The sequence below is a fragment of the Pseudophryne corroboree genome, chromosome 5 (genome assembly GCF_028390025.1).
Source record: "Pseudophryne corroboree isolate aPseCor3 chromosome 5, aPseCor3.hap2, whole genome shotgun sequence".
Lineage (NCBI taxonomy): Eukaryota > Metazoa > Chordata > Amphibia > Anura > Myobatrachidae > Pseudophryne > Pseudophryne corroboree.
In genome coordinates this window covers 96337874-96361173 of record NC_086448.1, presented here as the reverse complement: position 1 = coordinate 96361173, position 23300 = coordinate 96337874, and the positions used below count along the sequence as shown (strand labels likewise).

The window sequence follows — 23300 nt, the reverse complement described above, 5'->3', positions numbered from 1 at the left end:
AGTCTTTCGTATGAGCAAGTTCCTGAAGAAACGCCATAGTATCAGAGGGGTTGTAGAAATCCTTAAAGGATGTACCATCATATATACGTAGCCTTGCAGGGTACAAAAGGCCAAATTTGCACCCTTCCGCTACGAGGCGGGAGCAAACAGGGGAGAAAGATTTTCTGGCCCTAGATAGCTCGGCAGAGTAGTCTTGAAATATGTGAAGTTTGTGACCTTCCCAGGATAGGGATTTCGCCTTGCGAGATGCTGACCAAATTTCTGTTTTGTGTAAATAGTTCAGGCAGCGGAACAGGGTAACATGTGGTCTCGGCCTGTTAGGGGTCGGTGTCGGGCCCACCCTATGGACCCTCTCGATAACCATGTCTTGGCAAACCGCCTCTATGCCTAGGAGCGAGGGGAGAATGTTGCGGACAAAATGGGACAAAGCAGTCCCCTTGATAGATTCAGGGAGGCCAACCAATCTAATGTTATTACGACCCGAGCGATTGTCTAAATCGTCGATCTTGTTCCAAAGCTGATAATTTTCATTGGTAAGGCGTTTAACTGAATGTTGTAGGTCATCAACCTCATGAGAGACTCCAGCAATGCGTTGCTCTGTTTCAGATACCCTGTGTGTGAGTTGCTGCAGCTGGCCAGTGATATCAGCCACTGCTTTAGATAATAGTGGGGACATTGTGGCTGTAATGGCGTCAACCACATCTTTATATGTAACTGGGGCATCAGAGCCCGGACTCACATGACCGCCTGTGGAATATCCCTCTGCTGCGGGCTTTTTATGTAGAGGGAGAGCGCTCTCTGCAGCGGTGTCCAGCTTCATGGTCTCCGCAGCGCGCCTTTTCTCCTGGCGTGGAGGCTGTGGCGTCTGCGGCGGCTGCTGGGGAGATAGTGCGGGCGGCATTTGCGGGGCCGCGGATCGGTCCATCCAGACCGCTGATGAAGCTGGGGTCAGTGTGGAGGGCAATGGAGCCGGAGGGAGGCGTGAAAGCCTTGTAAAAGGTGAGTGCCGTGCGGTGAGAGACGGAGCTCAGACACGGAGCTCCTCACTCCATGAAACCGGAAGTTCTACAATTATAGTTTAAAGATTTGGTCAGCGATCAATAAATATCATCTGACCTTTAACTCCAGCTACCGTGTCCGTGTCTTTATTTCAGTGTGTGTGTCATTTTATTTTAGTGATAAGCTAGCTTAAGAAAGGTTTATGTAATCACAATAAAGTTATGGGCGCCTTATACCACCAGCCAGCTGGCATACATATATAACTGCACTTACAGAGCGCTTGGCACCACAACACCCCGAGCCCATACTCAAAGCCGGATGTCTAGCTATCATCCCCAGGACACTGCTATACAAGTGTCCCCTCAGCGGACTTTTACTGACTGCCAGCGGCCCCCACATCCATACCTGTCTTTGCACGCTTACCTCACAAACTCACCCTGAGTACTGTCAAATGTTTCATGTTGTATGTGTTGTACTTACATTACATCCTACACACTTCTGTTAGACACTGGCCAGCACCTACTTTACACCACCAACCAAAGACCTAGATTTATAAAGCCTTGGAGAGTGATAAATTGCACAGTGATAAAGTACCAACCATCCAATCAGCTCCTAACTGTCATGTTACAGGCTGGGTTTGAAAAATGACAGGAGCAGATTGGTTCATAGTTTATCACTGTGCAATTTATCACTCTCCATGCCTTGATAAATCTGGGCCATAATACGTATTTTTAGATTGTTTTGATATTCACTGCACTGAACACTGGTAGCAGACGCTAGTACTAGTACTGTTGCTGGTCACACCCCCTTCGGCGGTACACAATAGGCCCTCCATAAATTTCAGCTCCAGGCCCATGTGGTCCTTAATCTGGCACTGAGTGGCAGGACAGTGAAACACAGCGGCACTGCTGATCCCTGGGGTCAGGCAGTTAGCACATACTGTATATTACATACAACATTACACAGACTTGCCTACTCTCCCGGAATGGCCGGGAGGCTCCCGAAAATCGGGTGACCCTCCAGGCCCCCCGGAAGAGCAGGCAAGTCTCCCGATTACAGGGGTCCCCCCAAGCACGGCCGCCCACTTAGCGAGTAAAGTGGGCGGTCCGGGCAGGCGATGACGCGATTCTTGTTGAATCGCGTCATCGTAGCCACGCCCCCTGCTGTATAATGCCATAATAGCGGCATTACACAACGGGGACGGGACTTACACGACACGATCCCCATAGTCACGCCCCCGGCCGCCTCCGCCACGCCCCCGGCCCGCCTCCGGCCCGCCCCCCTCTGCACACACATCGCAGCCCGCCCCCCTGCCGAACCGACCTGGCTGCTCTCTCCCGGAGAGAGCAGCAAAAAAGTCGGTAAGTATGACATTACATGTATGTTTATATGTGTTACCCGAGCTCCTCCGTGCAATGTGTGGTCTGCGCTGCAGCCCACTGGCAGTAGCTGCCACTGGAACTGGTCATTATAGAAACCTCAATAGCACTAGCTGCTGGCAACCATGGCACTGCATGGCAGTACGTAATGATGATTTACATTCAGCATTTCCACTTTCACACAGACAGCTTTTTGCAATTAACACAGTGTTATGATATCCCGCCTCATTAGACCCTACACCTACGTGAAGACCGTTTACGTCACCTGTTTTCAGCACTCTTTCTTGGGGCCTAATTCAGGATGGATCGCAAATCGCAATCCAACCGGAATTTTTACGATTGTGCCGCGGGCGCATGGTCAGAGCCCGTCTTGTGCATGTGCCCGCACTTTCTGCAGGGGGGGGGGGGGGGGAAGGGGGCAGCAGAAAAAGTGATCGCCCCTGCCGGTTAATCAGGCTTGGGGGGAGGGCGGGCAATGCTCCGTTTCCAGGGAGGAGAAAGAGTGTTGTGGGGGCAGAGCATCGCTAACGGAGGCGGCTGAACGGGGGCGTGATCACGCCGGCTGCGTGACGTCACACGCAGCCGCAGTGATCGGCGCTAGGTCTCCTGCGGGCGCAGCCAAGCTGCGCCTGGCAGGAGGCTTCCAGTATTTCTGCTAACAAGCAGAAATTGCGGTCACTCGCACTTTCTGCTTGTTGAAGGGGGGGAGGCTCAGGTTAGCATGCTGGGCGGCCTTGCCCAGTGATGGGTGGTCCCCAGCATGCTAAGAAAAGTATAGCAAATTCTGCTGATTAGCAGAATTTGCTATCCTTACTGAATTAGCCCCTCGGTGAGGGTTAGCGCTACATGCTCCTGTGGTTATTCCATAACGATTCTGCTTTCTTTAACCTTGGCTAAAAACCTTGACCATTTTCTTCTCCCCAATCCTGGCCTGAATGTGTGATCACAATTACCGTTTCTTCTCCCGTTCCTGATCTCGGTTATTCTGTTCACCTATTCACCCTTCTGGATTTACTTTCTAGCTCGTGAGACAGGACACAGACTCCAGATCTGCATCGATTATGTTAGCTGCTACTTTGTTAAAAGGTCCTAGAGATGAGCGGGTTCGGTTTCTCTGAATCCGAACCCGCCCGAACTTCATGTTTTTTTACACGGGTCCGAGCGACTCGGATCTTCCCGCCTTGCTCGGTTAACCCGAGCGCGCCCGAACGTCATCATCACGCTGTCGGATTCTCGCGAGGCTCGGATTCTATCGCGAGACTCGGATTCTATATAAGGAGCCGCGCGTCGCGGCCATTTTCACACGTGCATTGAGATTGATAGGGAGAGGACGTGGCTGGCGTCCTCTCCGTTTAGAAATTAAAATAGATAGGAGAGTGAGAGTGAGACACTTCATTTACTTACTGGAGCTTAGGAGGAGTTATACTAGTGACTGATGACCAGTGACCTGACCACCAGTGCAGTTTTATAATTTATTATTATTTAATAATCCGTTCTGTTCTTGTTCTCTGCCTGAAAAAAACGATACACAGTGACTCAGTCACACTCACATACCATATCTGTGCTCAGCCCAGTGTGCTGCATCATCTATGTATAATATCTGACTGTGCTCACACAGCTTAATTGTGGGGGAGACTGGGGAGCAGTTATAGGTTATAGCAGGAGCCAGGAGTACATATTAAACAGTGCACACTTTTGCTGCCAGAGTGCCACTGCCAGTGTGACTGACCACTGACCACTGTGACCAGTGACCTGACCACACTGACCACCAGTATAGTATATTGTGATTGAATGTCTGCCTGAAAAAGTACACTCGTCGTGTGACTTGTGTGGTGTTTTTTTATTCTATAAAAATTAAAAAACTCATTCTGCTGACAGACAGTGTCCAGCAGGTCCGTCATTATATAATATATACCTGTCCGGCTGCAGTAGTGATATATATATATTTTTTATATCATTATTTATCATCCAGTCTATACTAGCAGCAGACACAGTACGGTAGTTCACGGCTGTAGCTACCTCTGTGTCGGCACTCGGCAGTCCATCCATAATTGTATACCACCTACCCGTGGGTTTTTTTTTCTTTCTTCTTTATACATACTACATCTCATTATCATCCAGTCTATATTAGCAGCAGACACAGTACAGTACGGTAGTCCACGGCTGTAGCTACCTCTGTGTCGGCACTCGGCAGTCCATCCATAATTGTATACCACCTACCCGTGGTTTTTTTTTTCTTTCTTCTTTATACATACTACATCTCATTATCATCCAGTCTATATTAGCAGCAGACACAGTACAGTACGGTAGTCCACGGCTGTAGCTACCTCTGTGTCGGCACTCGGCAGTCCATCCATAATTGTATACCACCTACCCGTGGTTTTTTTTTTCTTTCTTCTTTATACATACTACATCTCATTATCAACCAGTCTATATTAGCAGCAGACACAGTACGGTAGTTCACGGCTGTAGCTACCTCTGTGTCAGCACTCGGCAGTCCATCCATAATTGTATACCACCTACCCGTGGTTTTTATTTTTCTTTCTTCTTTATACATACTACATCTCATTATCATCCAGTCTATATTAGCAGCAGACACAGTACAGTACGGTAGTCCACGGCTGTAGCTACCTCTGTGTCGGCACTCGGAAGTCCATCCATAATTGTATACCACCTACCCGTGGTTTTTTTTTTCTTTCTTCTTTATACATACTACATCTCATTATCAACCAGTCTATATTAGCAGCAGACACAGTACGGTAGTTCACGGCTGTAGCTACCTCTGTGTCGGCACTCGGCAGTCCATCCATAATTGTATACCACCTACCCGTGGTTTTTTTTTCTTTCTTCTTTATACATACTACATCTCATTATCATCCAGTCTATATTAGCAGCAGACACAGTACAGTACGGTAGTCCACGGCTGTAGCTATCTCTGTGTCGGCACTCGGCAGTCCATCCATAATTGTATACCACCTACCCGTGGTTTTTTTTTTCTTTCTTCTTTATACATACTACATCTCATTATCAACCAGTCTATATTAGCAGCAGACACAGTACGGTAGTTCACGGCTGTAGCTACCTCTGTGTCGGCACTCGGCAGTCCATCCATAATTGTATACCACCTACCCGTGGTTTTTATTTTTCTTTCTTCTTTATACATACTACATCTCATTATCATCCAGTCTATATTAGCAGCAGACACAGTACAGTACGGTAGTCCACGGCTGTAGCTACCTCTGTGTCGGCACTCGGCAGTCCATCCATAATTGTATACCACCTACCCGTGGTTTTTTTTTTCTTTCTTCTTTATACATACTACATCTCATTATCAACCAATCTATATTAGCAGCAGACACAGTACGGTAGTTCACGGCTGTAGCTACCTCTGTGTCGGCACTCGGCAGTCCATCCATAATTGTATACCACCTACCCGTGGTTTTTTTTTTCTTTCTTCTTTATACATACTACATCTCATTATCAACCAGTCTATATTAGCAGCAGACACAGTACAGTACGGTAGTCCACGGCTGTAGCTACCTCTGTGTCGGCACTCGGCAGTCCATCCATAATTGTATACTAGTATCCATCCATCTCCATTGTTTACCTGAGGTGCCTTTTAGTTGTGCCTATTAAAATATGGAGAACAAAAATGTTGAGGTTCCAAAATTAGGGAAAGATCAAGATCCACTTCCACCTCGTGCTGAAGCTGCTGCCACTAGTCATGGCCGAGACGATGAAATGCCAGCAACGTCGTCTGCCAAGGCCGATGCCCAATGTCATAGTACAGAGCATGTCAAATCCAAAACACCAAATATCAGTAAAAAAAGGACTCCAAAACCTAAAATAAAATTGTCGGAGGAGAAGCGTAAACTTGCCAATATGCCATTTACCACACGGAGTGGCAAGGAACGGCTGAGGCCCTGGCCTATGTTCATGGCTAGTGGTTCAGCTTCACATGAGGATGGAAGCACTCAGCCTCTCGCTAGAAAACTGAAAAGACTCAAGCTGGCAAAAGCACCGCAAAGAACTGTGCGTTCTTCGAAATCCCAAATCCACAAGGAGAGTCCAATTGTGTCGGTTGCGATGCCTGACCTTCCCAACACTGGACGTGAAGAGCATGCGCCTTCCACCATTTGCACGCCCCCTGCAAGTGCTGGAAGGAGCACCCGCAGTCCAGTTCCTGATAGTCAGATTGAAGATGTCAGTGTTGAAGTACACCAGGATGAGGAGGATATGGGTGTTGCTGGCGCTGGGGAGGAAATTGACCAGGAGGATTCTGATGGTGAGGTGGTTTGTTTAAGTCAGGCACCCGGGGAGACACCTGTTGTCCGTGGGAGGAATATGGCCACTGACATGCCTGGTGAAAATACCAAAAAAATCAGCTCTTCGGTGTGGAAGTATTTCAACAGAAATGCGGACAACAGGTGTCAAGCCGTGTGTTGCCTTTGTCAAGCTGTAATAAGTAGGGGTAAGGACGTTAACCACCTCGGAACATCCTCCCTTATACGTCACCTGCAGCGCATTCATAATAAGTCAGTGACAAGTTCAAAAACTTTGGGCGACAGCGGAAGCAGTCCACTGACCAGTAAATCCCTTCCTCTTGTAACCAAGCTCACGCAAACCACCCCACCAACTCCCTCAGTGTCAATTTCCTCCTTCCCCAGGAATGCCAATAGTCCTGCAGGCCATGTCACTGGCAATTCTGACGAGTCCTCTCCTGCCTGGGATTCCTCCGATGCATCCTTGCGTGTAACGCCTACTGCTGCTGGCGCTGCTGTTGTTGCTGCTGGGAGTCGATGGTCATCCCAGAGGGGAAGTCGTAAGCCCACTTGTACTACTTCCAGTAAGCAATTGACTGTTCAACAGTCCTTTGCGAGGAAGATGAAATATCACAGCAGTCATCCTGCTGCAAAGCGGATAACTGAGGCCTTGACAACTATGTTGGTGTTAGACGTGCGTCCGGTATCCGCCGTTAGTTCACAGGGAACTAGACAATTTATTGAGGCAGTGTGCCCCCGTTACCAAATACCATCTAGGTTCCACTTCTCTAGGCAGGCGATACCGAGAATGTACACGGACGTCAGAAAAAGACTCGCCAGTGTCCTAAAAAATGCAGTTGTACCCAATGTCCACTTAACCACGGACATGTGGACAAGTGGAGCAGGGCAGGGTCAGGACTATATGACTGTGACAGCCCACTGGGTAGATGTATGGACTCCCGCCGCAAGAACAGCAGCGGCGGCACCAGTAGCAGCATCTCGCAAACGCCAACTCTTTCCTAGGCAGGCTACGCTTTGTATCACCGGTTTCCAGAATACGCACACAGCTGAAAACCTCTTACGGCAACTGAGGAAGATCATCGCGGAATGGCTTACCCCAATTGGACTCTCCTGTGGATTTGTGGCATCGGACAACGCCAGCAATATTGTGTGTGCATTAAATATGGGCAAATTCCAGCACGTCCCATGTTTTGCACATACCTTGAATTTGGTGGTGCAGAATTTTTTAAAAAACGACAGGGGCGTGCAAGAGATGCTGTCGGTGGCCAGAAGAATTGCGGGACACTTTCGGCGTACAGGCACCACGTACAGAAGACTGGAGCACCACCAAAAACTACTGAACCTGCCCTGCCATCATCTGAAGCAAGAAGTGGTAACGAGGTGGAATTCAACCCTCTATATGCTTCAGAGGTTGGAGGAGCAGCAAAAGGCCATTCAAGCCTATACAATTGAGCACGATATAGGAGGTGGAATGCACCTGTCTCAAGCGCAGTGGAGAATGATTTCAACGTTGTGCAAGGTTCTGATGCCCTTTGAACTTGCCACACGTGAAGTCAGTTCAGACACTGCCAGCCTGAGTCAGGTCATTCCCCTCATCAGGCTTTTGCAGAAGAAGCTGGAGACATTGAAGGAGGAGCTAACACGGAGCGATTCCGCTAGGCATGTGGGACTTGTGGATGGAGCCCTTAATTCGCTTAACAAGGATTCACGGGTGGTCAATCTGTTGAAATCAGAGCACTACATTTTGGCCACCGTGCTCGATCCTAGATTTAAAGCCTACCTTGGATCTCTCTTTCCGGCAGACACAAGTCTGCTGGGGTTCAAAGACCTGCTGGTGAGAAAATTGTCAAGTCAAGCGGAACGCGACCTGTCAACATCTCCTCCTTCACATTCTCCCGCAACTGGGGGTGCGAGGAAAAGGCTCAGAATTCCGAGCCCACCCGCTGGCGGTGATGCAGGGCAGTCTGGAGCGACTGCTGATGCTGACATCTGGTCCGGACTGAAGGACCTGACAACGATTACGGACATGTCGTCTACTGTCACTGCATATGATTCTCTCAACATTGAAAGAATGGTGGAGGATTATATGAGTGACCGCATCCAAGTAGGCACGTCACACAGTCCGTACTTATACTGGCAGGAAAAAGAGGCAATTTGGAGGCCCTTGCACAAACTGGCTTTATTCTACCTAAGTTGCCCTCCCACAAGTGTGTACTCCGAAAGAGTGTTTAGTGCCGCCGCTCACCTTGTCAGCAATCGGCGTACGAGGTTACATCCAGAAAATGTGGAGAAGATGATGTTCATTAAAATGAATTATAATCAATTCCTCCGCGGAGACATTGACCAGCAGCAATTGCCTCCACAAAGTACACAGGGAGCTGAGATGGTGGATTCCAGTGGGGACGAATTGATAATCTGTGAGGAGGGGGATGTACACGGTGATATATCGGAGGATGATGATGAGGTGGACATCTTGCCTCTGTAGAGCCAGTTTGTGCAAGGAGAGATTAATTGCTTCTTTTTTGGTGGGGGTCCAAACCAACCCGTCATATCAGTCACAGTCGTGTGGCAGACCCTGTCACTGAAATGATGGGTTGGTTAAAGTGTGCATGTCCTGTTTATACAACATAAGGGTGGGTGGGAGGGCCCAAGGACAATTCCATCTTGCACCTCTTTTTTCTTTAATTTTTCTTTGCGTCATGTGCTGTTTGGGGAGGGTTTTTTGGAAGGGCCATCCTGCGTGACACTGCAGTGACACTCCTAGATGGGCCCGGTGTTTGTGTCGGCCACTAGGGTCGCTTATCTTACTCACACAGCTACCTCATTGCGCCTCTTTTTTTCTTTGCGTCATGTGCTGTTTGGGGAGGGTTTTTTGGAAGGGACATCCTGCGTGACACTGCAGTGACACTCCTAGATGGGCCCGGTGTTTGTGTCGGCCACTAGGGTCGCTTATCTTACTCACATAGCTACCTCATTGCGCCTCTTTTTTTCTTTGCGTCATGTGCTGTTTGGGGAGGGTTTTTTGGAAGGGACATCCTGCGTGACACTGCAGTGACACTCCTAGATGGGCCCGGTGTTTGTGTCGGCCACTAGGGTCGCTTATCTTACTCACACAGCTACCTCATTGCGCCTCTTTTTTTCTTTGCGTCATGTGCTGTTTGGGGAGGGTTTTTTGGAAGGGACATCCTGCGTGACACTGCAGTGCCACTCCTAGATGGACCTGGTGTTTGTGTCGGCCACTAGGGTCGCTTATCTTACTCACACAGCTACCTCATTGCGCCTCTTTTTTTCTTTGCGTCATGTGCTGTTTGGGGAGGGTTTTTTGGAAGGGACATCCTGCGTGACACTGCAGTGACACTCCTAGATGGGCCCGGTGTTTGTGTCGGCCACTAGGGTCGCTTATCTTACTCACACAGCTACCTCATTGCGCCTCTTTTTTTCTTTGCGTCATGTGCTGTTTGGGGAGGGTTTTTTGGAAGGGACATCCTGCGTGACACTGCAGTGCCACTCCTAGATGGGCCCGGTGTTTGTGTCGGCCACTAGGGTCGCTTATCTTACTCACACAGCTACCTCATTGCGCCTCTTTTTTTCTTTGCGTCATGTGCTGTTTGGGGAGGGTTTTTTGGAAGGGACATCCTGCGTGACACTGCAGTGACACTCCTAGATGGGCCCGGTGTTTGTGTCGGCCACTAGGGTCGCTTAGCTTAGTCATCCAGCGACCTAGGTGCAAATTTTAGGACTAAAAATAATATTGTGAGGTGTGAGGTATTCAGAATAGACTGAAAATGAGTGTAAATTATGGTTTTTGAGGTTAATAATACTTTGGGATCAAAATGACCCCCAAATTCTATGATTTAAGCTGTTTTGTAGTGTTTTTTGAAAAAAACACCCGAATCCAAAACACACCCGAATCCGACAAAAAAAATTCGGTGAGGTTTTGCCAAAACGCGGTCGAACCCAAAACACGGCCGCGGAACCGAACCCAAAACCAAAACACAAAACCCGAAAAATTTCCGGCGCTCATCTCTAGGTCCCACTACTGTCTACAATAGAGCTTCATGTTGGAGCCGGAGTCAGCAGATTTGGAGTCCAGCTCACTCTGTCTGCGGCGTGGGGCATGGACTCCACGCTTCATGTGTTTCTTTAGTGATCTTGACTCCACTCATGACCTCATCTGGAGGGGCTGCTGGTTCTTTCTCCTAGAGAGCTCCCTTTAATGATGACATGTAGGATTACAAGTCTCTTTTAAAACTTTAATCAGGTGAACACTGACATCAGACTATGGGCCTGGTTCAGGTTGGATTGCAATTGTGCTAAGTACTGTAGCAGCTTGCTGACCGCCTCGCCCTCCTCGATGAAGCAGAAATTGCAATCGCATCACAATTTCTGCTTGTTCGTATAAATTAGGGAATGCTTCCTGCCAGCGCAGGAGGCCCGCCGCCATCTTTGTGATCGTGGTGGCTGCGTGTGACATCACGCAGCTGCCCCGATCACTTCCCCGCCACGCCTCCGTTCACGCTGCCATGTTCCCCATTTTGTTGCTACTCCCGTGCAATGGGCCTCCATTCTTTTCCATAACTTACTGCAGTTTTGTACTACTTGCAGTCAGACCCTTTCACTGTCTGGGATCCTTGTGTTCCCAATATGGAATACTGTTCCGTAGCTCTTCTAGAGCTTCACCGCAGTCCAACTGTACTATCTTCAGACCTCTTGGTGTCTTGTGTCTCATTACATTCACCTGCACTATCTTCAGTTCTTCTGGTGACTCAAGACTCCTTATGTTCACCTAAACTACCTCAAAACTCCATGTGCCTCATGCTTCATTTTAGGATGCCATGGTATCCTCTAGTCTCTTAGTGCCTCAAGCAATCATTCTCAGCAGTCACTCACAGCACTCCAGGCACCCTGTGCCTCCATAAACTCTAACATATTGTTCTCTGGCATTTCCACTTCCAGTTTACTATGTCACCTCAACTACTCCAAGACTCAGTGTCTCTATCCAAGTACCTTGTGCCTCACTTTAACTATCTGTACATCCTCCTTATCAAACACTTTCCTGATGGTCACTCTGGTGCTTACTCGGAAGGCTATGACTTCTGTGGTGTCAGCAGTAAATCCAATTTCTCTGACGTCCTAGTGGATGCTGGGGACTCCGTAAGGACCATGGGGAATAGACGGGCTCCGCAGGAGACTGGGCACTCTAAAGAAAGATTAGGTACTATCTGGTGTGCACTGGCTCCTCCCTCTATGCCCCTCCTCCAGACCTCAGTTAGAATCTGTGCCCGGCCAGAGCTGGGTGCTCCTAGTGGGCTCTCCTGAGCCTGCTAGTAAAAGAAAGTATTTGTTAGGTTTTTTATTTTCAGTGAGCTTCTGCTGGCAACAGACTCACTGCTACGTGGGACTGAGGGGAGAGAAGCAAACCTACCTATCTGCAGCTAGGTTGCGCTTCTTAGGCTACTGGACACCATTAGCTCCAGAGGGTTCGAACACAGGCACCTGTCCTCGATCGTCCGTTCCCGGAGCCGCGCCGCCGGCCCCCTCGCAGAGCCAGAAGAACAGAAGCTTGAAGACGGCGAAATCGGCGGCAGAAGACTCCTGTCTTCATTTAAGGTAGCGCACAGCACCGCAGCTGTGCGCCATTGCTCCCAGCACACTTTCACACTCTGGTCACTGTAGGGTGCAGGGCGCTGGGGGGGAGCGCCCTGGGCAGCAATTGCAGTACCTTTTTGGCATAAAATACATATATACAGTCAGGCACTGTATATATGTAAAAAACCCCGCCATTTTTTCACACAGAAAGCGGGACAGAAGCCTGCCGCTGAGGGGGCGGGGCCTTCTTCCTCAGCACACCAGCGCCATTTTCTATTCACAGCTCCGCTGGAAAGAAGCTCCCCAGGCTCTCCCCTGCAGTATCCAGATACACAAAGGGTGAAAAGAGGGGGGGGCACATAAATGTAGGCGCAAATTTGTATATACAGCAGCTACTGGGTAAACACTGAGTTGTAGTGTACTCCCTGGGTTATATAGCGCTGGGGTGTGTGCTGGCATACTCTCTCTCTGTCTCTCCAAAGGGCCTTGTGGGGGAACTGTCTTCAAATAGAGCATCCCCTGTGTGTGTGGTGTGTCGGTACGCGTGTGTCGACATCTCTGAGGTAAAAGGCTCCCCTAAGGAGGAGATAGAGAAAATATGTGTGTGAGAGGGTATCTCCGTCGACAACGCCGACACCTGTTTGGATATGTGTAAGTGGTAAGGTGAATTTATTGCACAAAAGATTAGAGAACAGACAGGAAATCTACCTATGTCTGTCCCTATGTCACAGAGACCTTCAGAGTCTCACAATGCTCACTATCCAAAATAATAAACACTGATATCGACACGGAGTTTGACTCTAGTGTCGACTACGATAATGCAAAGTTACAGCCAAAATGGCTGAAAGGTATTCAATATATGATTATTGTAATAAAAGATGATTTGCATATCACTGATGACTCATTTGTCCCTGACACAAGGGTACACATGTTAAGGGGAAGAAAGCTGAGGTAAATTTCCCTCCTCTCATGAGGAAAAAGGGCGGGAATCTCCAGACAAGAAACTGCAGCTTCCCACAAGGAATTCTCAGGCAGTATCCTTTCCCCACTAGGGCCAGGATGTGATGGGAATCTTCCCCTAGGGTGTCACGTTTGCCCAGACGGTAGCACTAGCTGTTCTCAGGGATCCTACAGATAGCGTGCACATTCTAGTACACTACTCAGACTGGCGATTGTGTCGGCATGGGTTTATAGCGCTGTAGCAGCGTGGACAGGTACCTTATCAGCAGAGATTGAGACCCTAGTAAGCATATAGATATATATATATATATATATATATGTATATATATATATATATATAGATATATACATATTGAAGATGCTGTCTTAAGAGATAGATATATATATATATATAAAACATGCAAAAAGAGACATGAGTATACTGGGTCCTGGAGTCAAAGCTATGTCGATTTCTGCTTGACGTGTCCTGTAGAATATGCAATGGACAGATGATGCCGACTTAAGAGGCATATGGAAGGCTTAGGATTGTGTGGAGAAGGGTTCTCGGACCTGCTCTCCGCAGCTTTAGCTGGTAAATTCTAATATTTTGCCTTATATTCCTGCACAGCCTAGGAAAGCACGACATTATCAAATGCAGCCTTTCGAATAAAGAAACAAGAAAGTCCGAGGTGCGTCCTTTCTTGCCAGAGGCGGCGGCAGAGGAAAGAAGCTGCACAACACAGCTAGTTCCCAGGAACAGAAGTCCTCCCCGGCCTCTACAAAAATCCACCGCATGTCGCTGGGGCTCCACAGGCGGAGCTAGGCCCGGTGGGGGCACGCCTTCGTAAGTTCAGCCACAAGTGGGTTCACTCCTTGTTAGATCCCTGGGCGATCGATATTGTGTCTCAGGGATATAAGCTGGACTTTGAGAAGATGCCCCCTCACCGACGGCCCTGCCGGCTTCCCCCCACGAGAGGGAAACAGTGTTAACTGCAATTCACAAATTGTTTCTTCAACAGGCGGTGGTCAAGGTTCCCCTCCTTCAACAAGGAGGGGTTATTATTCGACCATGTTGTAGTCCTGTAACCTGACGGTTCGGTCGGACCCATATTGAATTTAAAATCCCTGAACATATACCTGAAAAGGTTCAAGTTGGAATCGCTAAGAGCGGTCAGTGCAAGCCTGAAAGGTGACTCGTGACATAAAGGATGCATACCTTCAGGTCCCCATTTATCCACCTCATCAGGCGTACCTCAGAATTACGGTACGGGATTGTCATTACCAATTTCAGAGGTTGCCGTTTGGTCTCTCCACGGCCTTGAGAATGTTCACCAAGGTAATGGCGGAAATGATGGTGCTCCTGCGGAAGCAAGGTGTCGCTATTATCACGTACTTGGACGATCTCCTCATAAAAGCGAGATCAAGAGAGCAGTTGCTGAACAGCGTATCACTTTCTCTGGAAGTGTAATGGCAACACGGCTGGATTCCATATATTCCAAAGTCGCAGTGGGTTCTTACAACTCATCTGCTTTTCCTAGGCATGATCCTAGACACAGACCTGAAAAGGGTTCTCTCCCAAAAGAGAGAGCTCAGGAGCTCGTGACACTGGTCAGGAATCTATTAAAACCAAAACAGGGGTCAGTGCATCACTGCACTCGAGTCCTGGGAAGGAGGGTGGCCTCATACGAGGCCATTCCCTTCGCCAGGTTCCATACGAGGTCCTTCCAATGGGACTTACTGGACAAATGGTCCGGATAACATCTTCAGATCCATCGGTTAATCACCCTAGCCCCCCAGGGCCAGGGTGTCTCTCCTGTGGTGGCGGCAGAGTGCTCACCTTCTCGAAGGTCGCAGATTCGGCATTCAGGACTGGGTCCTGGTGACCACGGATGCAAGCCTCCGAGGGTGGGGGGCAGTCACACAGGGAAGAAATTTCCAGGGGCTGTGGTCAAGTCAGGTGACTTGCCTTCACATCAACTAAGGGCCATATACAACGCCCTAAGTCAAGCGGAGATCCTGCTTCGCGACCAACCGGTTCTGATCCAGTCAGACCGCAGTGGCTCATGTAAACCGCCAAGGCGGCACAAGGAGCAGGGTGGCGATGGTAGAAGCCACCAGAATTCTTCGCTGGGCGGAGAATCACGTAAGCGCACTGTCAGCAGTGTTCATTCCGGGAGTGGACAACTGGGAAGCGGACTTCCTCAGCAGGCACGACCTCCACCCGGGAGAGTGGGGACTTCATCAGGAAGTCTTCATGCAGATTGCAAATTGGTGGGAACTGCCACAGGTGGACATGATGGCGTCCCGCCTCAACAAAAGGCTAAAAAGGTATTACGCCAGGTCAAGGGACCCTCAGGCGATAGCTGTGGCCGCACTAGTAACACCGTGGGTGTTCCAGTCGGTCTATGTTTTTCCTCCTCTTCCTCTCATACCAAAGGTGCTGAGAATTGTAAGAAAAAGAGGAGTGAGAACAATATTCATTGCTCCGGATTGGCCAAGAAGGACTTGGTACCCGGAACTGCAAGAAATGCTCACAGAGGACCCATGGCCTCTGCCTCTCAGACAGGACCTGTTACAACAGGGGCCCTGTCTGTTCCAAGACTTACCGCGGCTGTGTTTAACGGCATGGCGGTTGAACGCCGGATCCTAGCGGAAAAAGGCATTCCGGATGCAGTTATTCCTACGCTGATAAAGGCTAGGAAGGGCGTGACAGCGAAGCATTATCACTGTATATGGCGAAAATATGTTGATTGCTGTGAGGCCAGGAAGGCCCCTACAGAGGAATTCCAGCTGGGTCGATTCCTACACTTCCTACAGTCAGGAGTGACTATGGGCCTAAAATTTGGGTCCATACAGGTCCAGATTTCAGCCCTATCCATTTTCTTTCAAAAAGAACTGGCTTCACTGCCTGAGGTTCAGACGTTTGTTAATGGAGTGCTGCATATTCAGCCCCCCTTTTGTGCCACCAGTGGCGCCTTAGGATCTTAACGTGGTGTTGAGTTTCCTGAAATCCCACGGGTTTGAGCCACTGAAGACCGTGGAGCTCAAGTATCTCACGTGGAAAGTGGTCATGCTGTTGGCCTTAGCCTCGGCTAGGCGTGTGTCAGAATTGGCGGCTTTGTCAGGTAAAAGCCACTACCTGGTTTTCCATATGGACAGGGCAGAATTGCGGACTCGTCCGAAATTCCTGCCAAGGGTGGTATCATCTTTTCATTTGAACCAACCTATTGTGGTGCCTGCGGCTACTCGTGACTTGGAGGACTCCAAGTGGCTGGACGTAGTCCGGGCTTTGAAGATTTATGTATCCAGAACGGCTGGAGTCAGGAAAACTGACTCGCTGTTTATCCTGTGTGCATCCATCAAGCTGGGTGCTCCGGCTTCAAAGCAAACTATTGCTAGCTGGATCTGTAACGCGATTCAGCAGGATCATTGTGCGGCTGGGTTGCCGCATCCAAAATCAGTAAAAGCCCATTCCACAAGGAAGGTGGGTTCTTCTTGGGCGGCTGCCCGAGGGGTCTCGGCATTGCAGCTTTGCCGAGCTGCTACTTGGTCGGGTTCAAACACATTTGCAAAATTCTACAAGTTTGATACCCTGGCTGAGGAGGACCTTTTGTGTTTGCCCATGCGGTGCTGCAGAGTCATCCGCACTCTCCCGCCCGTTTGGGAGCTTTGGAATAATCCCCATGGTCCTTACGGAGTCCCCAGCATCCACTAGGACGTCAGAGAAAATAAGAATTTACTCACCGGTAATTCTATTTCTCGTAGTCCGTAGTGGATGCTGGGCGCCCGTCCCAAGTGCGGACTTTCTGCAATACATGTATATAGTTATTGCTTAATAAAGGGTTATTGTTATGTGGCATCCTTTTGAGTGATGCTCAGTTGTTGTTCATACTGTCAACTGGGTAAGGTTATCACAAGTTGTACGGTGTGATTGGTGTGGCTGGTATGAGTCTTACCCTGGATTCCAAATCCTTTTCTTGTAATGTCAGCTCTTCCGGGCACAGTTTCCTTAACTGAGGTCTGGAGGAGGGGCATAGAGGGAGGAGCCAGTGAACACCAGATAGTACCTAATCTTTCTTTAGAGTGCCCAGTCTCCTGCGGAGCCCGTCTATTCCCCATGGTCCTTACGGAGTCCCCAGCATCCACTACGGACTACGAGAAATAGAATTACCGGTGAGTAAATTCTTATTTTATCCTTGTGGGAGTCCAAGGAGAAAGCGTGCATTACGGGGCTCCACACCTCAGAAGTAACCAGTGCCAAACCACCACTGACCACACCGGATCCATAATATTCTTGAGGATTCCTGCCAAACGTGTAGCAGCACAAAATATATATACCAGGCAGGTTTCTTACAGGTCTGTATTACTGTTGTACTCTCTGATTAATGTTCCACCTACCTGCATGGTGACCAGTTTATAGTAAATTCCTTCTCTCTGCATGAGTTCACTGTGGCTTCCTTGCTCCACAATAAAACCCTCACGAAATCCAGCAATAGTGTCTGCATTTCGAATTGTTGACAAGCGGTGGGCAATGACGATGGTGGTCCGGCCTTCCCTAGCCTATAAATAAAAGGAAGATCTTCTGGTTAGCTGAACTTGATCTGAGGTTCCCAACTGATGATGGTGACAGAGAACCTACTAGAGAGTGAGGATTGTCCCATGTGACCGTATGAAGGATAATTGGTTTCCATACAATCAGATTAGAACACCTTTGTAGAATTTAAGAAATCCACAATACATCAATATTTTGGGTGTATGAAAAAATTGAGAAGACTTCAAATAAATGTAACTGAGGATTCAGATCAACTTTATACAAGCCACTATGACCACTGGTGAGACGTTATGGGTGATGCAGACATGTAATGCTGCACAGTAAGACCTTTATTTACCACATTTATTTAAATCCATGATCTACTGTAATACCTTATCCAGAGCTGCCTGTACAACGGATTCACTCTCAGTGTCCAGCGCAGAGGTGGCTTCGTCAAGAAGGAGAATTTTGGGGTTGCGAACCAGCGCCCGTGCGATAGCGATCCTCTGCTTCTGGCCCCCACTTAACTGCGCTCCTCTCTCTCCCACCAGGGTCTCGTATTTCTGTAAATACATATTTACGTCACTTAACAAGGACTTAGATGATGTACAGTAACCAGTCTACTTGATCAAATATTACTGTATACTAAAAATGCATAGCTCTTATTATTGAAATAGTAATGAATTAAAAGGTTACTAGCCCACATACCGGCCACAGAAGTCCATAATATCACTGTGACTATCAGCAGAATACATATTTCTAGATTTAAAAAAATAGTATAAAACATTGCTTACGTCGGGAAGCTTCATGATAAAGTGGTAGGCATTTGCTTCCTTGGTGGCTCGTTCAATTTCCTCCATCGTGACATCTTCCCGGCCGTAGCGGATATTCTCAGCAATCGTGGTGTCAAACAGAATGGGTTCTTGGCTCACCACCCCAATCATCTCTCTTAAGTACCTGGTATTTAGATTGCGAATGTCCTGCCCATCAATAGTGATCTATCAGGAAAAGACATGTTTAAAATAAAGCATATTTATCAGAACCAACTAAGATTAGCACAAAAGAAAAAACTTTAACTCTACTTTGGCAAATTCTGTTACTTTCATGCATTTTGACAGTAACATTGAAGAAAATACGCATATTGCTATAATTTTTAGGCAAGTATTCGGTGTTTAAAAAAGTATGACAAGCGAACTTACCGAGCCTTCCTCTGGGTCATAGAACCTTTGGATGAGCTGGACTGTTGTACTCTTGCCACAACCACTGCTCCCTACTAAGGCTACAGTCTTACCAGTAGGTACTTTAAGATTCAAGCCTTTCAAAACCTTCAATGAGAGAAATTTCTAATTAGACACGCAAGACAGACACGAGCTCATGTCTGTAGTTAAGTGTACCTAGTGCCCACACACAGGGGAGCCACAAAGCTTATAGGATGAAGCAATGGGGGTCATTCCGAGTTGTTCGCTCGTTGCTGATTTTCGCAACGGAGCGATTAAGGCAAAAATGCGCATGCGCATGGTACGCAGTGCGCATGCGGTTAGTATTTTAGCACAAAACTTAGTAGCTTTACTCACGTCCGAACGAAGATTTTTCATCGTTGAAGTGATCGGAGTGTGATTGACAGGAAGTGGGTGTTTCTGGGCGGAAACTGGCCATTTTCTGGGAGTGTGCGGAAAAACGCAGGCTTGACAGGGAAAAACGCGGGAGTGTCTGAAGAAACGGGGGAGTGGCTGGCCGAACGCAGGGCGTGTTTGTGACGTCAAACCAGGAACGAAACGGCCTGAGCTGATCGCAATCTGTGAGTAGGTCTGGAGCTACTCAGAAACTGCTAAGAAATTTCTATTCGCAATTCTGCTAATCTTTCGTTCGCAATTCTGCTAAGCTAAGATACACTCCCAGAGGGCGGCGGCCTAGCGTGTACAATGCTGCTAAAATCTGCTAGCGAGCGAACAACTCGGAATGACCCCCAATGTTCATGATAATTGTAACAATTCACTAGGAACTAGTGAAAACACAGATGTACAGGTAGTTCAAAAAGTTCCTTCTCAGTGACTGTGTGCTAAGCAAGCCTCACCGCCGGCAATGTGTGCTAAGTAATGTGACAACACTTTATTACGTGAAAATAAAACAGAATTTGTTATGTACTTACCTACATTAAGAGTTGTCCCTCTCTGGCCTCCCACAGCTGCAGATGAGACAGCATTCACTACAGAGGGACATCCTGAACTCCCTATATAATGTTCTCTACAATGTTACTAGTTACTAGTAAAATGGATAGAATTCATTTTCATAAACATTGTTTAAGGTAACAAAATGGTGACATCCACTAAGTATAGGTGGTGGGTATGCTGGGTGTGGTATTGAAGGTCGACCACACTTAGGTCGACAGTGTCTAGGTCGACCACTATTGGTTGACAGTAATTAGGTCGACAGGTATTCTAGGCTGATAGGGTCTCTAGGTCGACATTGTCTAGGTCAAAAGGTCGACATGAGTTTTTTAATCCTTTTTTTATGTTGTTTTCGCTGTACAGTGACTGGGAACCCCAATTAGTGCACCATGTCCCCTCGCATGGCTCGCTTCCCAATCTTAGTCCACGTGGATCATAAAGTATGAAATAGTTAAAAAAAAACCCAAAAAAACCTCATGTTGACCTTTTGACCTGTCGAGCTAGAAACCCTGTCGACCTAGAAACCCTGTTGACCTAGTTACTGTCGACCATTAGTGGTCGACCTAGACACTGTCAACCTTAGTCTTGTCGACATAGAGACCGGATACCAGTATGCTTTAGGTAAGTACCTAAAAATCACAATTTTTTTTACTATACAGTGTAATTTTAAAGACTTAAGAAAACAGGATTTTAAGACCTACCGGTAAATCCTTTTCTCCTAGTCCGTAGATGATGCTGGGGTCCACTTTAGTACCATGGGGTATAGACGGTTCCGCAGGAGCCACGGGCACTTTAAGACTTTTCCAGAGTGTGAACTGGCTCCTCCCTCTATGCCCCTCCTCCAGACCTCAGTATAGGAACTGTGCCCAGGGAGACTGACATTTCGAGAAAAGGATTTACTTTTAAGTTAATGGTGAGATTCATACCAGCTCACACTTCAACCATGCCGCACAACATGGCATTCAACATAACACATGCCAACGAGCATGACCATTGCAGCAACGTGCTGAAAACAATTTTAACACAATACCTGTGTAAAACTATAACAAAATAACTACTGCAGGTAAAGTACGCACTGGGTTGGGTGCCCAGCATTCTCTACGGACTAGGAGAAAAGTTTTTACCGGTAGGTATTAAAATCCTGTTTTCTCATACGTCCTAGAGGATGCTGGGGTCCACTTTAGTACCATGGTGTTATACCAAAGCTCCAGTACGGGCGGGAGAGTGCGGATGTCCCTGCAGAACCGATTGACCAAACTTTAGGTTATCAGCGGCCAAGGTGTCAAACTTGTAAAACTTAGCAAACGTGTTTGTCCCTGACCAAGCAGCTGCTCGGCAAAGCTGTAATGTCGAGACCCCCCCCCGGCAGCCGCCCAGGATGAGCCCACCTTTCTTGTAGAATGGGCATTTACCGAATTCGGTATCGGCAATCCTGCCGTGGAATGAGCGTGCTGAATCGTACCTCTGATCCAGAGCGCAATCGTCTGCTTAGAAGCAGGACACCCAATCTTGTTGGGAACATACAGGACAAACAGAGCCTCAGTTTTCCGTATCCGAGCTGTTCTTGCGACATAAATTCTCAAAGCTCTAACTACATCCAGAGACTTCAAAGCCGCGAAGGTGTCAGTAGCCACTGGCACCACAATAGGTTGGTTTACATGGAAAGCAGAAACCACCTTTGGAAGAAATTGCTGACGAGTTCTTAGTTCAGCTCTATCTTCATGGAAGATCAAGTAAGGGCCAATTGTTTCTGGAAGAAAACGGACAAGGCCGAAATCTGGACCTTGATGGAACCTAATCGTAAGCCAGCATCCACACCCGCCAGAAGAAAATGGAGAAAACGTCCTAACTGAAACTCTTCCATTGGAGCCTTCTTGGTTTCACACCAAGATACATATTTTCTCCAAATACGGTGGTAATGTCTAGACGTTACTCCTATCCTGACCTGAATAAGAGTGGGAATGACTTCCTTGGGAATACCCTTTCGGGCTAGGATCCGGCGCTCAACAGCCATGCCGTCATACGTAGCCGCGGTAAGTCTTGATACACTCACGGCCCCTGCTGCAGCAGGTCCTCATGAAAAGGAAGAGGCCGAGGATCTTCTATGAGCAACTCCTGAAGATCCGGATACCAAGCCCTCCTTGGCCAGTCTGGGACAATGAGCATCGCTCGAACTCCTGTTCTTCTTATGATCTTGAGAACTTTTGGTATTAGTGGAAGTGGAGGGAAGACATACACAGACCGAAAAACCCAGCGGGTCACAAGTGCATCCACTGCTATTGCTTGAGGGTCTCTCGACCTGGAACAATATCTCTGAAGCTTCTTGTTGAGACGAGATGCCATCATGTCTACTTGAGGAACTCCCCAAAGACCTGTAACCTCTGCGAAGACTTCTTGGTGGAGGCCCCATTCTCCTGGATAGAGATCGTGTCAGCTGAGGAAGTTTGCTTGGTGAGGAGGATAAATGGGAACTTGCAGGTAAGCATCCTTTATGTCCACCGACACCAAGTAGTCCCTCTCCTCCAGACTGGCAATCACTACCCGAAGTGATTCCATCTTGAACCTGAACCTTTTTAGGTAACAATTCAGATCCTTTAGATTTAGGATCGGTCTGACCGAGCCATCCGGCTTCGGAACCACAAAGAGGCTGGAATAAAAACCCCTCCCTTGTTTTGACAACGGTACCAGGACTATGACCTGGTCTTGACATAATTTTTGGATTGCCGCTGTTACTGCTTCTCTTTCTGACGGAGAAACTGGCAAGGTCGATTTGAAAAATCAGCATGGGGGAACGTCTTGAAACTCCAGCTTGTACCCCTGGGATACTATTTGCAACACCCAGGGATCCAGCCCAGACAGAATCCAATCCTGGCTGAAGAGTTTGAGACATGCCCCCACCCGAGCGGCCTCCCACAAGGGAGCTCCAGCGTCATGCTGGGGATTTGGCAGAAGTAGGGGTAGACTTCTGCTCATGGGAACCTGGAGCCGCTGTGGGCTTCTTTCCCCTTCCCCTACCTGCAAAGAAGGGGGAACCTCTCGTCTTTTTGTATTTATTGGGCCGAAAGGACTGCATTTGCGGGTGATAGGTCTTTTTTGCCAGTGCAGGCGCAGAGTGCAAAAATGTCGACTTACCTGCGGTAGCCGCTGAGACTAACGCATCCAGGCCATCGCCAAATAAGGCCTCACCTTTATATGGGAGAGCCTCCATGTTTCTTTTGGAATCTGCATCCGCATTCCACTGGCGAATCCACAACGCCCGCCTAGCTGATACTGCTATGGTAGCGGCCTGTGAACTTCATTGCTTCATATCCTTCATTGCTTCCAGCATGTAGGCGGCAGCGTCCTTGATATTCCCTAACTTAAGGAGTATCTCATCTTTATCAATCATGTCAATTTCTTATGACACGCTTTC

The 23300-nt window shown here is 48.1% G+C and overlaps 1 protein-coding gene across 2 annotated transcripts in view; it reads right to left on the bottom strand.

The window, feature by feature from the left end:
• LOC134927267 (ATP-dependent translocase ABCB1-like) overlaps window positions 1-23300 on the bottom strand; it is a 503919-nt gene that overhangs the window by 203815 nt on the left and 276804 nt on the right. For both annotated transcript variants that reach the window (XM_063921477.1, XM_063921479.1), the window contains exons 12-15: window positions 18920-19045; window positions 18515-18718; window positions 18113-18283; window positions 17588-17749 (exon numbers count right to left, since the gene is read on the bottom strand). In XM_063921477.1, the coding sequence (XP_063777547.1) occupies window positions 17588-17749; window positions 18113-18283; window positions 18515-18718; window positions 18920-19045 (663 nt within the window). The remainder of the gene's footprint in view (window positions 1-17587; window positions 17750-18112; window positions 18284-18514; window positions 18719-18919; window positions 19046-23300) is intronic.